The 14,775-nt window shown below is 34.2% G+C and overlaps 1 protein-coding gene across 1 annotated transcript in view; it reads right to left on the minus strand.

The window, feature by feature from the left end:
• LOC150075153 (uncharacterized) overlaps positions 1 to 14,775 on the minus strand; it is a 130,177-nt gene that overhangs the window by 47,114 nt on the left and 68,288 nt on the right. The window contains exons 7-8 of the mRNA XM_090388381.1: positions 11,338 to 11,486; positions 7,021 to 7,122 (exon numbers count right to left, since the gene is read on the minus strand). Coding sequence (XP_090244507.1) covers positions 7,021 to 7,122; positions 11,338 to 11,486 — 251 coding nt within the window. The remainder of the gene's footprint in view (positions 1 to 7,020; positions 7,123 to 11,337; positions 11,487 to 14,775) is intronic.

A 14,775-nucleotide genomic window follows, 5' to 3' on the forward strand; every position in this document is an offset into this window, starting at 1 on the left:
GGACTGAAGTACCGTATATTAGGTGCTCTGAATATATTGATTATGTTATCCAGGCAACCTTGCTGGGAAAGGAGATTACTGTATCACCCCAATGTTCAAAAATCTGAAAAGTGAATGAAGCAGGAAGTTATCACTGTTTCTCTTTTTGCTCTCCTAATTATACCTTTGCTGTTTTTAAACAAGGGCATAGGGATGGATATTCATTATATTTGAAATATAGTGAATATGTTACTCAGTCAACCTTGCCTGGATAGCTGATGTATTCCTATTCTCTTGTTTAAAAATTGGAAAAGTAGATGAAGCAGGAAATTATTTTACTGGATGTTATCCTTCCTGGCAGTTTATTAAATACACTATATTGTTTAGATCCTGCACACTTATAAGTGAATTTACATAGCTGAAAGTGAATCAAAATCAGTGCCGACAATTTCACAAGCTCAAAGTGCAATGGACACATTTTTCGAAGTCAATTTTTTGAATGAACTGAGGCAAGTAATGAGACAAAGCATTAAGTATTTTAAGAGGAAACTTAAGAAATATCAAAGTGAAATCTTTAAAACAAACATCAATTTTAAGATTCATAAATAAAGACTAATTGAAATCGTGATTATTATTAAATAGTATTGTTTTTAAGGCTTGGGCAAAGAAAGCCTGCACAAGAACAACGAGAAACGTTGGATAACTTATGCGGAAAATTAGCTTCCCGATACGGCACTCTAGCACTGCTTGGTCTGGAGCAGAAATTGAGAAGGATATATTGATTGACAGGTAGGCGTGGCAAACGATGAAATGATTGGTGGTGGGTGCGACAGACGACAAGATACTGTGTAGTCATTGGTTGGCATTATGATGTGTATCTGCATGAGTGTCTTTAAAAATAAAAGTACAGTAATAAAAAATTAATATTTAATTAATAAACAATTTATGTGCAAGTCCACTCATGATTCTAAAGAAAAAAGGTTAGGTTACCCCCTCCATTTCGGGAGAGGTTCAAGCTCCAATGGGATTCAAGTGGAGGTAACCCGACCTTTTTTCACCGATAGGGCATATTATTGACAAGAAAATAAAAATACAGTCATAAAAAATTTATTTTTTTATGAAAGTATTTCTAAATATGACTGATTTTAAAGAAAAAAGGTTAGGTTACCCCCCTCCACTTCAGGAGGGGTTCAAGCTCCCATGGGATTCAAGTCGAGGTAACCTGACCTTTTTTCACCATTACAGTAAATGTTAGGGAATGTGTGATTAGGACAAGTTACCATTAGTGCTGCTACAGTGATACTAAACCAATGTTATCGTGTGTTGTGTTCGCACACCAATCAGCACGTCATTTTCCACGCCTACCCGTCAATCAGTATATCATTCTCGACTTTGCTCCAGACCGATAACACCTACCGTCTGTTTATCGAGTGAGCAGTGCTAGAGTGCCGTATCAGCAAACTAATTTTCCACGTAAGTTATCCAACACTTCTTGTCGTTCTCGTGCAGGCTTTCTTTACCTTTGCTGTTTTTAATTAGAGAGAAATAAATTGTGTTTAGTATTAAGTGTATGGCTTTAAAATTACCGACAAATAAATTGTTTAATATTAAGTGTATTGTACTATATACAAGCATATTAATACAAATAATATGTAGGTATATACTTATATATATTTTTTTCTCTCTAATACAGTGGATTCTGGTTATTTGGGCCACCGGTTAATCGGGACAGATGTTTATTTGTCTTTTAAATTACATTTACAAATAATTGTAAATTATTTGTAAATGTAATTTACAAATAATTTACAATTATTTGTAAATTATTTGTAAATGTAATTTACAAATAATTTACAATTATTTGTAAATTATTTTAAGATTTACAGATTTATTTATCTGTAAATCTTAAAAAACAGAAACCAATTGAGAAAATAGCCAGGGTTTACTTCGCTTAATTGTGACAACCTGCCATTTAATCGGGGCAGGAGACTGCAGCACTGGACATTACCCTACAATTGTCTCTGATTGGTACCACATGGTTCAGTTGAAATTCTGGAGGTCACAACCATAAAACAATTAGCAGTCACCTGTTTATTCGGCTTTTCTGTTAGTGAAATCTATCATAAATGGACAGTAAACTCAATCTTACTGAATTTGCGATAATACCGACAGCTGGAATTCTGTGGGTTATTATGGTGAAATGTGTTTACACTTCCATGAAATCTTCAATCATATAAAAAAATTAATTTTCAGATCTTCTCATTATATTCCTATTTTTAAAGCTTCATAACTCGTTACTCTGTGTTCACGTGCGCATATTGTGTTACTTGCAATTTGTGTGTGTTCACTTGCGCATATTGTGTTACTTGCAATTTGTGTGTGCTGTGTTCTTTGTTATTGATTGCTTATCTTTTTACTGTTTTAAATTTTAATCCTCATCCACAAATGTCAGTGAACAGAACTGTCAACTAGTTTGTATGTGCATATTACAGTACGTATTAATTATTCCGATTATCACGTATCATTTAATTTTTTAATTGGTAAGGTAATAAAGGCTAAATTTGTGCTTAATATATCTTTACTTTTATAGCCTGTGGATAATATTCCTCCTATTTTCACTAATTAGAATTAAAATTCAATTCACAAAAATGATCACAATGACCGGCGCTTACTGCACATCGTATAGTGAACAGTACTTTACTATGTTGAGTTCGTCTTAACGTGATTTGATTGTACAGTGAACCAATTGTAAAGGGGGGGAAACATTGTATTTTTAACTATTTACGTGAAACTTCAGATAATTGGGCCAAAATGCACTAGTCCCGATGTGTCCCAAATAACCGGAATGGACTGTATTTCTTTTGTTTTTTGAATCTATCTTTTTATCAAGTTATTGAGAATTTAAAAAAATAGGAGGTGGTTTTAAATCATGACTGATATAAAGTGTTCATTGTTTAATGGCCCCAGGGGGTTTCCCCATCTCTACTATCACTGATATAGCGAGTAACAGTTATAACAAGGAAATTTTGCCATTCCCTTGATGCTCGTTATAACCAAGTTTGACTGTATATCAAATAAATATATTTATTAAGCATGTTGAATGCACATTACTGTACACATCACAGTGCATATAGAATACTGACAAAAACACTTAAGTAGAATTATTTCCACGAATGAACAATTTATGGAAATGGCTTCATGACTGTAACATCAATCATTAAAAAACCTTTCACAGGAAAAGAAGGTGTTAGGGCACCACTAAAATAAAATAAAATCACAGAAATGGCACTAATTTTTCTAACTACGATTGCACATAATTATAAGCATAAAGTCCTCTTTTAATTTGATAACTAGCTTTTATTTAATATGAAAGAAAACAATGATATGACAATGACAAGGGCTGTAAATACTGTCATAAATATTCATAATAATTATTTGCATTAATTAATATATATAGTTGCCACTGGAAATAAAATGTATTCAGAGTATTTGAAAAAGGATAAAGGGAAGTATCAAAGAACTATTATATGAAATTTAATTTCATATAAGAAAAGAGGAAAAAATTAGTATTTTTTGTTATTTTTTATTTGACTGAAAAGACATTTCCAGGGGGTGTCAATAGAGAACAAATGGGTTTAAAAAATTAGGATAACAGAATATATTGTAAAATGAATAGATATTAAGAGTTAGCCACTTTTGATGTTGCAACTTTGGCTTTTGATATGAATGTGATGAAAATTTTATATTCCTAGAATTACTGAGTCTCAAACATATGGGTTTACTTGGAGCATCATCATCACCTAATGTGATTAATGGTTATTTTTCAGAATGGGCTACAATAAGAAGTGGTGGTCTCCTGAGGATTGATACTGGAACCACTATTGATTCTGAGTTTCTTAAATGACAATGATGAAGGGATACAGGCAATAATGTTAAAATTTGAAAATAATGTTAAGATTGGGAGTGTGGTTAGTGATCAACATCAAGCAGTGCTCCTTCAGAACCTGAATAAGCTCAGGAACTACAGTAGAGCATTGATAATCCGAACTAATTGGGATCCAATAGAGTGTTGATAATCCGGGGGTAGTTCGGACTTCCAATTTGTTACATTTTCGAACTTATCAAAAATACTGTTCTGGAGACTAAAAAAAATAGGTTCAGTAAGTTTAGAAATAAAACCACTAAGTTGTACTTACGTATTTTTTTTTCATAGGTAACAAAACAAATGGAACTTTCATCCACAATAACACATATGTATAGGCCTTTAATGAAAATAATTACTTATTTTTTGTTGCACCATTAGCGAACTTTGTTTCTTTGCTGCCAGATCTGTCACTCTTTTCACCAAGAGCAGTTGAGTCGAACAGCATTCAGTTTGTTGATCGTTTTTCAATTTAGCATCCTGTTTGTTTGTCGATTTTCATGTATCATTTAATTTTGTTAATTGGTAAGGTAATAAAAGTGTAAATTTGTGCTTTATTTGTGCTTAGACTTGCCGTTTAATAGAATTAAAATTTAATTCGTAAACGTGATCATAATAACTGGTGCTTACAATAATTATTTTATGGCACCAGCATAAAAAAAATAAATGCTGACTCATTCAGATTACTACCATTTGGATTTTCGACACTCTACTGTATTAGAAAAGCTATGTTTTAATGCAGCAAAATGCAAGGGCTTGGGGAACATAAAAATAACTTGATATTTTAAAACAAAAATAAAATAACTTATACACACTGTATAAGTGTGTATAGGTGGGGTTCAATTAAAAAGATTAGATGAAGAAAGGAGAGCTTCAAGTAGACTTAAAGTTCTCCATGTGCAGACAGGTGGTAAGGAGGACCCATGACATTGTATTGATGATTTATCAAATACAGTGGATTCTGGTTATTTGGGCCACCGGTTAATTGGGGCAGCCGTTTATTTGGGGCAAATCTTAAAAAACAGAAACCAATTGAGAAAATAGCCAGGGTTTACTTCGCTTAATTGGGACAGCATGCCGTTTAATTGGGGCAGGAGACCGCAGCACTGGAGATTACCCTACGGTTGTCTCCGACTGAACCACGTGGTTCAGTCAAAATTCTGGAGGTCACAACCATAAAACAATAAAAACAATTAGCAGTCACCTGTTTATTGGGCTTTTCTGTTAGTGAAATCTATCATAAATGGACAGTAAACTTGCGATTTTAATTTGCGATAATACTGACAGCTGGAATTCTATGGGATTCCAGAGACTTAAATCCGATTGAACATGTGTGGGACGCACTTGGCCTTCGCATCACATACCGAACTCCTCGGTCACTTGGTGAACTAAGGTCTGTGCTGGTGGGAGAATGGGATTTGTTGCCACAGAATCTTATAGACACTTCCATGAAATCTTCAATCATATAAAAAAATTAATTTTCAGATCTTCTCATTATATTCCTATTTTTAAAGCTTTGTAACTCGTTACTCCGTTTTCACTTGCGCACATTGTGTTACTTGCAATTTGTGTGTGTGGCATGTTCTTTGTTATTGATTGCTCATCTTTTTACTGTTTTAAATTTTAATCCTCAACCACAAATGCCAGTGAACAGAACTGTCAACTAGTTCGTATGTACATATTACAGTATGTATTAATTATTCCGATTATCACGTATATTCTTCCGATTTTCACGGAGATCATTTAATTTTTTAATTGGTAAGGTAATAAAGACTAAATTTGCACTTAATATATCTTTACTTTTATAGCCTATGGATAATATTCCTCCTATTTTCACTAATTAGAATAGCTGTTTAATAGAATTAAAATTCGATTCACAAATGTGATCACAATATTTGGTTAATATTTGTATTTCTGAGCCCAAAGCAGATTCTGTTGTTGAATATTTATAAGCATTGAGAAATTGATTAAAGATAATCGATATTTTGTAGGTGAACGGGTGATAGCTGTTATAATGCAGAATCATACCAGTGTTTGTACATTTACAATAGATGTTAAATTGGATTTTATTCATATCCTGAGCTCAGAAATACAAATATTAACCAGCAGATTCTTAAACAGGGGTTACCCACTTGCTACAATAGGCAGAATGAAGATACAAGCTAAGGATAGAATACAAAAAAAAATTCACCAACCAACAATAGTAATATCAAAAAATACTTTATTTCTGTCCCATATGTTGAACAGTAGCACAAACAACTTAACAGATCCTTTAAAGATACCAAACCTAAAATTGTAGCCAGGCCAATATGGAAATTACACACTATACTGACAATTGCTCAGTTTTTTCCTCATTCGCAACACAAATAAATGACCTAGTATACATTTCTTGTGGTGATTGCAACTTGTCTTTATCAGGATTCTGCACGGTTTCCTCTGAATTTTATCAACATGCGGCCTCAGTTCGTGCTTCTCGTTCAGCAGCGTCAGAATTAGCCTTTCATGCCGTTAATGAAAAACACTTTTTTATTTAATGAGGCCAAAATACTTAGTGCCCAACGTAATTATACAAGATTATTAATTGCAGAAACCGTTGAAATTAAGTTACATGAGAATTCTGTTAATGTTTGCCGGCCATATCTTATCTCTGTCTCGTGGTCCTTTAAGCACTTGCGTGAAGACAAATAATCAATATTTAAGTTCCATGTTCACTGCTATTCAGTAATTTTCATTCCTGCGATCATGACACATGGTCGAAAAGCATGTCAGCTTCAGGTATGAAAATCGTTTTGCAATTTTTTTCATTAAATTAATTTTTTATTTAATTTTTAATTGGGTTAAATCGATTTTTAATTATTGTTAATTATTTCTTACTGTAAGATTTTTAATTTTTTAATTGTATTAGTTTTAATTTCTGGAGAGTATCATACGGAAATGTTCTATGTATCATATTGAGGTAAACTTCTCTTATTCTTTTACAAATATTGATATCAATGTAGAACATATTGAGCATTATAGCTCTGGTTCATACTATCAGGTCTTATTTTATCAAAAAGTGGATAAGATGCACACTAAATTATTAAGAAATAGACAAAAAATATCAGAATACATTAATTACTCACAGTAGTGAAATAGACTTCTTTCAACTGTGTAACATTTCGTTCATCTCTGGTTATATTGATTGCTTCGCTCCATACATCACACAAAATATCTCGAGCATAGTACTACAATAAAAAATTTTTTTTGTAAAAAATATAATTTGGAAATAATTCTTATGAGTTAAAAAACTTGGACAAAAAATATTAAATAATACCAAAATCAGTGTTCTGATAAACACATTTATCCAATTCTCATTAAAGAAGCCTTTTAAATAATGTGCAGTATCCATTGATTAACATTCTCCATCTTCTCCCAGTCAACTATCCCTTTTTCCATATCAGCAACTTTCCCTTAATGCCATAATATTCCAATTTGTACAGCAGCCTTCAATGTGCAACAGTATCAAAATATTTCCTGAAATCCAAGTGTATGATATCAAAATTATTTTTTGGATCCAATTCCTTTGTGGCCACATCATAGCATCCAATCAAATTGGTCAGACAAGGTTTCCCCTTAAAAAACCCATGCTGTGTCTGAACTATAACTCCAGTCTTGTCTGGATGATCCTGCAATGTTTCTTTAACTCATCTCGTATCATTTTCCCAGGAACAGATGTTAAACTAACAGGTCTGTAATTACTCGTGTTACTCTTTAATCCCCCTTGTGAATATGGGATACATTTCCAGTCCATGGGATCTCCCCTAAATCCAAGGATGCTTTCATAATTATGACTAAGTGTTCGCTTACTTCCTTTGCTGCTTCCTTAATATAACTGAATAGATCCCATCTGCCCCAGTTGCCTTTCTTATGTTTAACTTCAACAATTTCTCCTCCACTTTGCACTCAGTTTTACAAAATCATTTAGCTCCCTCTTACAGTTTGATAAACAACTGGCCTCCACTTCCCTACAGAATTCTTCATGTGTGAATGTAGATGCAACATACTCATTCAGTTTGTCATCTACCTGAGCAGGATCATCAAGAGTTTTTCTTTGCATCCTTTGCCAAAGATTTCTAGTAATCTACCTTTGCCTGCCTAACCTCTTTTGTGATTTGATTAAAGGCTAGCTTATATCTACCACAGGCTTGTGTGTTGCTTGATAATTTATATGCATCCCATGCATTTTTTTTCTCTGCCATGAGTCTCATTAGTTCATCTGGCATCCATTTAGGCTTAAACCTTGAACAGTATTTCTTAGTTTGGTATGAAAAACCTAGATTAATTCCTTTATTAATTCCAAGATTAATTCCTTGAATGAATTCTATTTAGAATTTGCAGTAGGTCTCGCTGAATAAAATTTAAAAACAGCCTTAGACCACCACAGTTACCTTTACGAAAGAAAAAACCCTTCCCTATACTTCTGATGGTAGTTATATCTTTGAGTAAATCCCATATCAGATCACTGTGTACACTTATTATCTGCAGATTCTTAATGCATGAATAATCACTGCTGATAATCATATCAAGAGTATTACTCCTCTTGTTGCCTCTCGCACATGCTACTGTAGAAAACCATCATCCAGTAAATCCACAAAAGTCTTGCTAGTGTGTGTGACCAACCTACAAGGTCCAATCACTACTTGGAAAGTTAAAATCCCCCATTATAACATATTCAAATTTACTGGCCCACTATATATTTCTCTGTATAGTTGTTCGTTGTACTCAGAGTCATCATTAGGCCTATAACACACTCCTACTCTCATTTTTGCTTTCCCAGTGCTTATGTCACACCAAACTGACTCAACACTGCACTGGCCACCTAAGTCAACTGGATGTTCTGCCTTAGATTCTATGTTTCCTAACTAACAGCATAATCCCTTCTCCCTTCCTATTTTGTCTGTTCTTTCTGTACACATTGTACTCCTCAAATTTAAATTCTGCATTCCTCATGTATGTGTGGCACCACGTCTCTGATATACTAACAATATCCCCCTTTGATGTACATGCAAGTATTCATGCACCTGTTCTTATTCTTAGTTATCCAAACACAGCTCATGTATTTACTTGTTCCGTGATAATTCCCAGCAGTTCTTGAAATCCCCAGCACCTTGCTTTCCAGAGTGCCGCTCATTCCAATAGAAGCAGTGCAAGAATCACTTTCATCTCTACCTGCGGCTACTGTTAATCTTTAAGTCTATGAATCCTCCCAAGCTAGCAGTTTTCCGAACCACCTAACACTGCCTTGATAGCATCAGCAAATATGCTCATACCCTTTCTATTTAAGTGTATTCCATCCCTGCACAGACCACGGCGAAAAAAAATTCTGCCCCATGAGCCTTGCACAATTTCTTCACGGCCAAATCGATTGACAAGGCTCTCATCATATACTCCCTCTTATTGTGTCTGGGCAGAATTGCAGACAGTTTCAAATTTAACCCTAGCTTGCAACTTTTTTTCAACATTGACCCATACTTGTTCATGTTAACAATATCAATTACTCATAGTAAATATGGGGAGTGCAATGAAAATGTTGCCAAGGGCAATGCAAATGTGGCTAAGTATGCCAATGCATAAAGCTTGGAAGAACTGCTGTATTATTTTCTATAGTATGTTCAATTACTAAATAAATTTTTATGAATAGCACAATTTATCTTAGTAGTCTATTTACTGTAGATCTGATAATTCTTCCCCATCATGCATCTACTAGAGATATGCTAAAAAAAGTATCCATAGTAGTGTATTGTAATTAAAAAAAAAAAAGAGTGATTAAAAAGAAAGTGCTTTAAAAAAGTAGCCTGTCGTGAAATGGCATTGTTTTCATTATATCTCATGCTGTGAATACTTTCACCATGAGTTGCCTGTCATTGTACTACTTCAAATAAGTACTGTCGAATAAATATATAATAAATAAATAAAAAATAAATAAATTTGAATAAATATTGTAACTGTCATTGTGGAAATTGACAGCTTAAATAAATTCAAGGCAGAACTAGACAAACAATTTGGAGTGAATGGATGGGTGAAATGGAAAGTTTTTTTTTTTTTTTTGGCTGATGCTGTAAAAGCTTGCTTTCTTGCATCATATGCCTCTACTAATGCTAAAGTACTGCTTCCCATTAGAGAAAACTACTGTTACTTATTCTCAGTGGATACAATCACTCAGATGGCCATTTCAGGGTGTGTGTGTGTGTGTGTGTGTGTGTGTGTGTGTGTGTGTGTGTGTGTGTGTGTGTGTGTAGAGATGTAATGCTCTTTAACCTATAGGCTCCTAAAAGTTGGAGAAAAGCTTAAGAGTTAGCAGAAAGAAGAAGGATAGTAGGAGAACAAAGTTTACTTCCAAAAAAAAGGAGCCTCATCCATTTTACTTACACTCACTTATTTATACCTCGAATAAATAATGCTTCCCCAATAGAGAAGACGATTTTTACTTATTCTTTTCAGTCTCAGTGGATACCACCAAAATGGCTGTTTCAAGGCTATTTGGCCCTTCATTGGTGGGTGGGTAGGTACCTGACAACCAAGTTATGAAGATAACTCCACAATATGAGAGATGCAAAACAGTATACAATAGTTAAAGACTAAAATACAATTTAGGGCTAAAGCCTCAAACCATGAAATTTACTAGACTTACAAGTTAGTGCAATGCATCAGTTCTGTACATAGTAAAGCACCGAAGCTGGTGCAATGACATTGTTTTCATTACATTTCATATTGTGAATAACTTTACAAGTTGCCTGTCATTGTACTACTTTGAATAAGTAAAGCTTCCCCATTAGAGAAGACTGTTACTTATTCAAAGTAGCACAATAACAGGCAACTTATTGTGAAGATATTCACAAAATGAGATGTAATGAATGAAAACTATGCCATTTCACTAACTTCGATAATTTACTAGGTACAGAACTGATGCATTGTGCTAATTTTTATATCTAGTAAATTCCATAGTTTGAGGCTTTAGCCTTAAATTTTATTTTAGTTCTTAATTTTATTTAAGTGCAAGTTATATTGCTGCTATGTATAACACTTTTCACTCCTGATATTCAGAAGCATGTAGTTGTCTTCATTGCATAGCAATTTTATTTATCTCAAACTTTAAAATTTTCTTTATCTCAAATATCACTGGTTTTACACTCTTTTTTAACAGTTATCAAAGAAATTAAAAGTTATATAAACTACAGAAGTAAAGGATGATAAATACAGAAATGAAAAATTCACATTTTTAACTACACTACACTCACCGATTTCAAAATAATCAACATGGTTGCTTTGCATAATATTCTTACAAAATGAATATACTGTAGCATAAAGAAATATAATTATTAATTAGAAATAATACATATTTTTAATTTCATGACTGAAGGATGCCAAAATGGAAAATGTAAGATTACAACTATACTTACTTGGCCTTTGTAGGAAGCATTTCTACTAACAAAATCTAAGATTTTTTCAGGTCCAGCCATTGTATCAGTACCACTTATTACTATGAGATTATCTGTTGTAATTGTTTCTTGAAAGCACAGCCCACTTGAAGTCACAAGAAATGAAACCCCTGTTTCAAGTGAAGTTAAAACATATCACTTTAGTTTTATATAATCAATAAACTAAAATTAAAAAAGCCAAGTCAATGCTTCCCACCTCAAATTTTTTTAAAGACCTTAAGTAAGAAAGAGCTCAGTACACCAAGAAGACTTTCTTGTTTTTCTGTATGTTTAGTGGCCAGCATAGTTTCAACTGGCATAAGTAAAAAATATCAAAGTCTCGATATTCATAGCCAAATGAAGTTTATATATCCACAAGTTACCTCAAAATACTTTTTAATCAGTGACATCACCAAAGGATTATTCTGCCATTTTTTTTTAATTTTTAAACAAATGGCAGATTATTGAATTTATTCTTAAATTTAAAACTGATTAAAATCTTAAATTTATTATTTTAAATTTTAGATAATATTTTAAAATTTAAGAAAATTCACATCTGTAAAATATCACCAGTCTTAATATCAAGGCATTAACTACAAATTTTATACTTCAGAAAACAATGGGCTTGGCACACTCAGGGTCCTGAGCTCTCTCTCTCTCTCTCTCTCTCTCTCTCTCTCTCTCAGGGTAACTCAGGAATTTTTTTTTTCTTTTTTTTTTTTGGCTGGTGCAGCATAAGCCTCAGGCTTCCTTGCACCTTATGGCTAATAATAATAATAATAATAATAATTCCATCCACCCTTAATATGATTAAATAGATCCTATTCACCTGGGGTGGATGGGATCTATTTAATCACATTAAGGGAGGCAGCAAAGGGGGTCAGCAAACACTTAACCATAATTATGAGCACATCCTTGGATTCAGGGGAGGTCCCTATGGACTGGAGATATGCAAATGTAAACAACAATAACAACAACCCTGTGTAATTGGTAGCAATACCCGTCACAAGGTGGAACCCCCAATCAGGGAGAAATAATATAAGAGAGCAACGATAATAATAATAATAAATACATATTAATGTACAAATGCCTCTAATTTTAAACAAAAAAGAAGTTAAAAGATTATATAAATGACTAAAACAGACTGGTTATTTAAATTAGTGGAAAAGCAATAATCACTATGATATATCTTATGTATTTTGTGTGTTCCTAGGCGAAAAAAAAATTGTTTCTTGCAGTAAAAACAACTTAATCTGAAATCCATGACTGAAGAATACTGAGCCAATGGAGCTCTAAAGGCATTCTGTTTTATTTATACTCTGGCACAACTACATACGTTTTTTTTTTTTTTAAGAGCATTAGCAACTAAGGCCATATTGCTCCGGAATATGCGGTGGTCATTCCCTGACCTTTCCGCATCCTCCGTATTTGGTGGTGACGGGCTCGAACCCCGGTCTAATCAAGAAGCGTGTGCTACACACTGCTGCTCCTTGCCACCTGGCTATGGAGGCGCCTAACTATATAGGAAAGAAAGGTTTATATCTAATTATTTTAACAAGAATACAATAATTAACTGCATTTAGCAGTCATGTGGACTCAAACCAAGGTGCACTACTTCGTATGGTCTTTTGGTAGATTTCTTGGATGATTGTTTTCTACAGCATCATGTCATAGAGGCAACAAGAGGAAGTAATACTTTTAATCTGGTTATCAGCAGTGATTCTACATGCGTTAAGAATTTTCAGCTAAATGACCCACTGGGTGGCAGCTATCAGTGTATAAATTAGTCAGTAATCAAGTCAAAGGAGATTAGGCAAGCTAAAGCAGATTATGAGAAGTACTGGTATGGAAATGCCAAGAAAAGCAGCAAAGTATACTTATTTTAACAGTAGAAGGAAGGGGTTAAATCACATTGGGCCATTTGATGTTAATGGGTTAACTGTTGATTACGAAAGGACAGATGTAGAATAGATGTGTGGAAATTTGCCTTTAGCCAGCGGGTGGTTAATTGCTGGAACAAACTTCCATCTGTCGTTGTGGAAGTTGATAGGTTGAATAAATTTAAGGAGGAACTGGACAGGCATTTGGAGGGAATGGTGTGATTTTTTTTTTTTTTGGCTGATGCTGCATAAGCTCATACATTTGCTTTCTTGCATCACATGCCACTACTACTACTACTACTAACTCTGCTCAGATTGCTGACAAATTGAATAGATAATTTGCATCTACATTCACACATGGGGAATTCTTTATGGGAGGGGATGTCAGATGTTTATCAAACTCTAGAGGGGAGTAAATGACTGTGATAACTGAAAGGAAAGTGGAAAAGGAATCGTTGAAACTGAACCAAAAAAACAGGCACCTAGGGTGGATGGGATCTATTTAATCATATTAAGGGAGGCAGCAAAGGAGGTCAGCAAACACTTAACCATAATTATGAGCACATCCTTGGATTCAAAGGAAGTACCTATGGACTGGAGATATGCAAATGTATCTCCAATTCATAAAGGGAGATCAAAGGTCACATGAGTAATTACAGAGCCAGCAGCTTAACATCTGTTCCAGAGAAAATAATGGAGTCACTAGTTAAAGAAGTAATGCAGGACCATCTAGAGAGGAATGAAATTATACTGCACTCACAGCATGGATTTGTTAAGGGGTCTTGTCTAACCAATCTGATAGGTTACTCTGATGCAGTGACCAAGGAACTGGATGCAAAAAATAATTTTTATATCATATACTTGGATTTCAGGAAGGCTTTTGATACTGTTGCACATAAAGACTGCTGTATAAACTGCAGCAAAGTGGCATAAGGGAAAGTTACTTCTATGGATAAAGGGATGGTTAAGTGAAATGGGCACTGCTGTGTGCAGACTAATGTTATCAGTGGAATTCCCTATGGTTCAGTGCTGGACCCATTGTTGTTTTCAATATTTATTAATGATACTGATGAAGGTATATCAGGCTTAATGCTAAAATTTGCAGATGATACAAAGGTTGGCAGGGTGGTCAACGACAGTACGTTAGTGCAACAAAATTTATAAAAATTAGGTAGATGGGCTGAGAAATGGCAGTTGAAATTTAACATTGATAAAAACAAGGTACTACACTGGTGTGCAAAATTTAAGGGCCGGTCAATTTTTCACCTGTAGTAGCTTCTGGGATTCCCAGGCTTACCTGATAGTCCCAGTAAGAGTCTCAGCTAGAAAGTGTACCCTGGCACGCCTCCTCGTGGCCAAGGTTGGGAGTCAGGGGACCTGCAAAGTCGCCAGTGCCGGCACTCAACATAACAAGACACATACTTACACACCTACATACATACACTTGCCGGCCTTCACCTTTTCAGATGCTACAGTGGCATATAGGGAAACCCTGGATACTGCAATTAAAACAAACACACCTTGTAGTAGCTTCTCATAG

Source organism: Mastigoproctus giganteus, chromosome 14 (assembly GCF_048544385.1).
Source record: "Mastigoproctus giganteus isolate SK-2022 chromosome 14, ASM4854438v1, whole genome shotgun sequence".
NCBI classification, from domain to species: Eukaryota; Metazoa; Arthropoda; class Arachnida; order Uropygi; family Thelyphonidae; genus Mastigoproctus; species Mastigoproctus giganteus.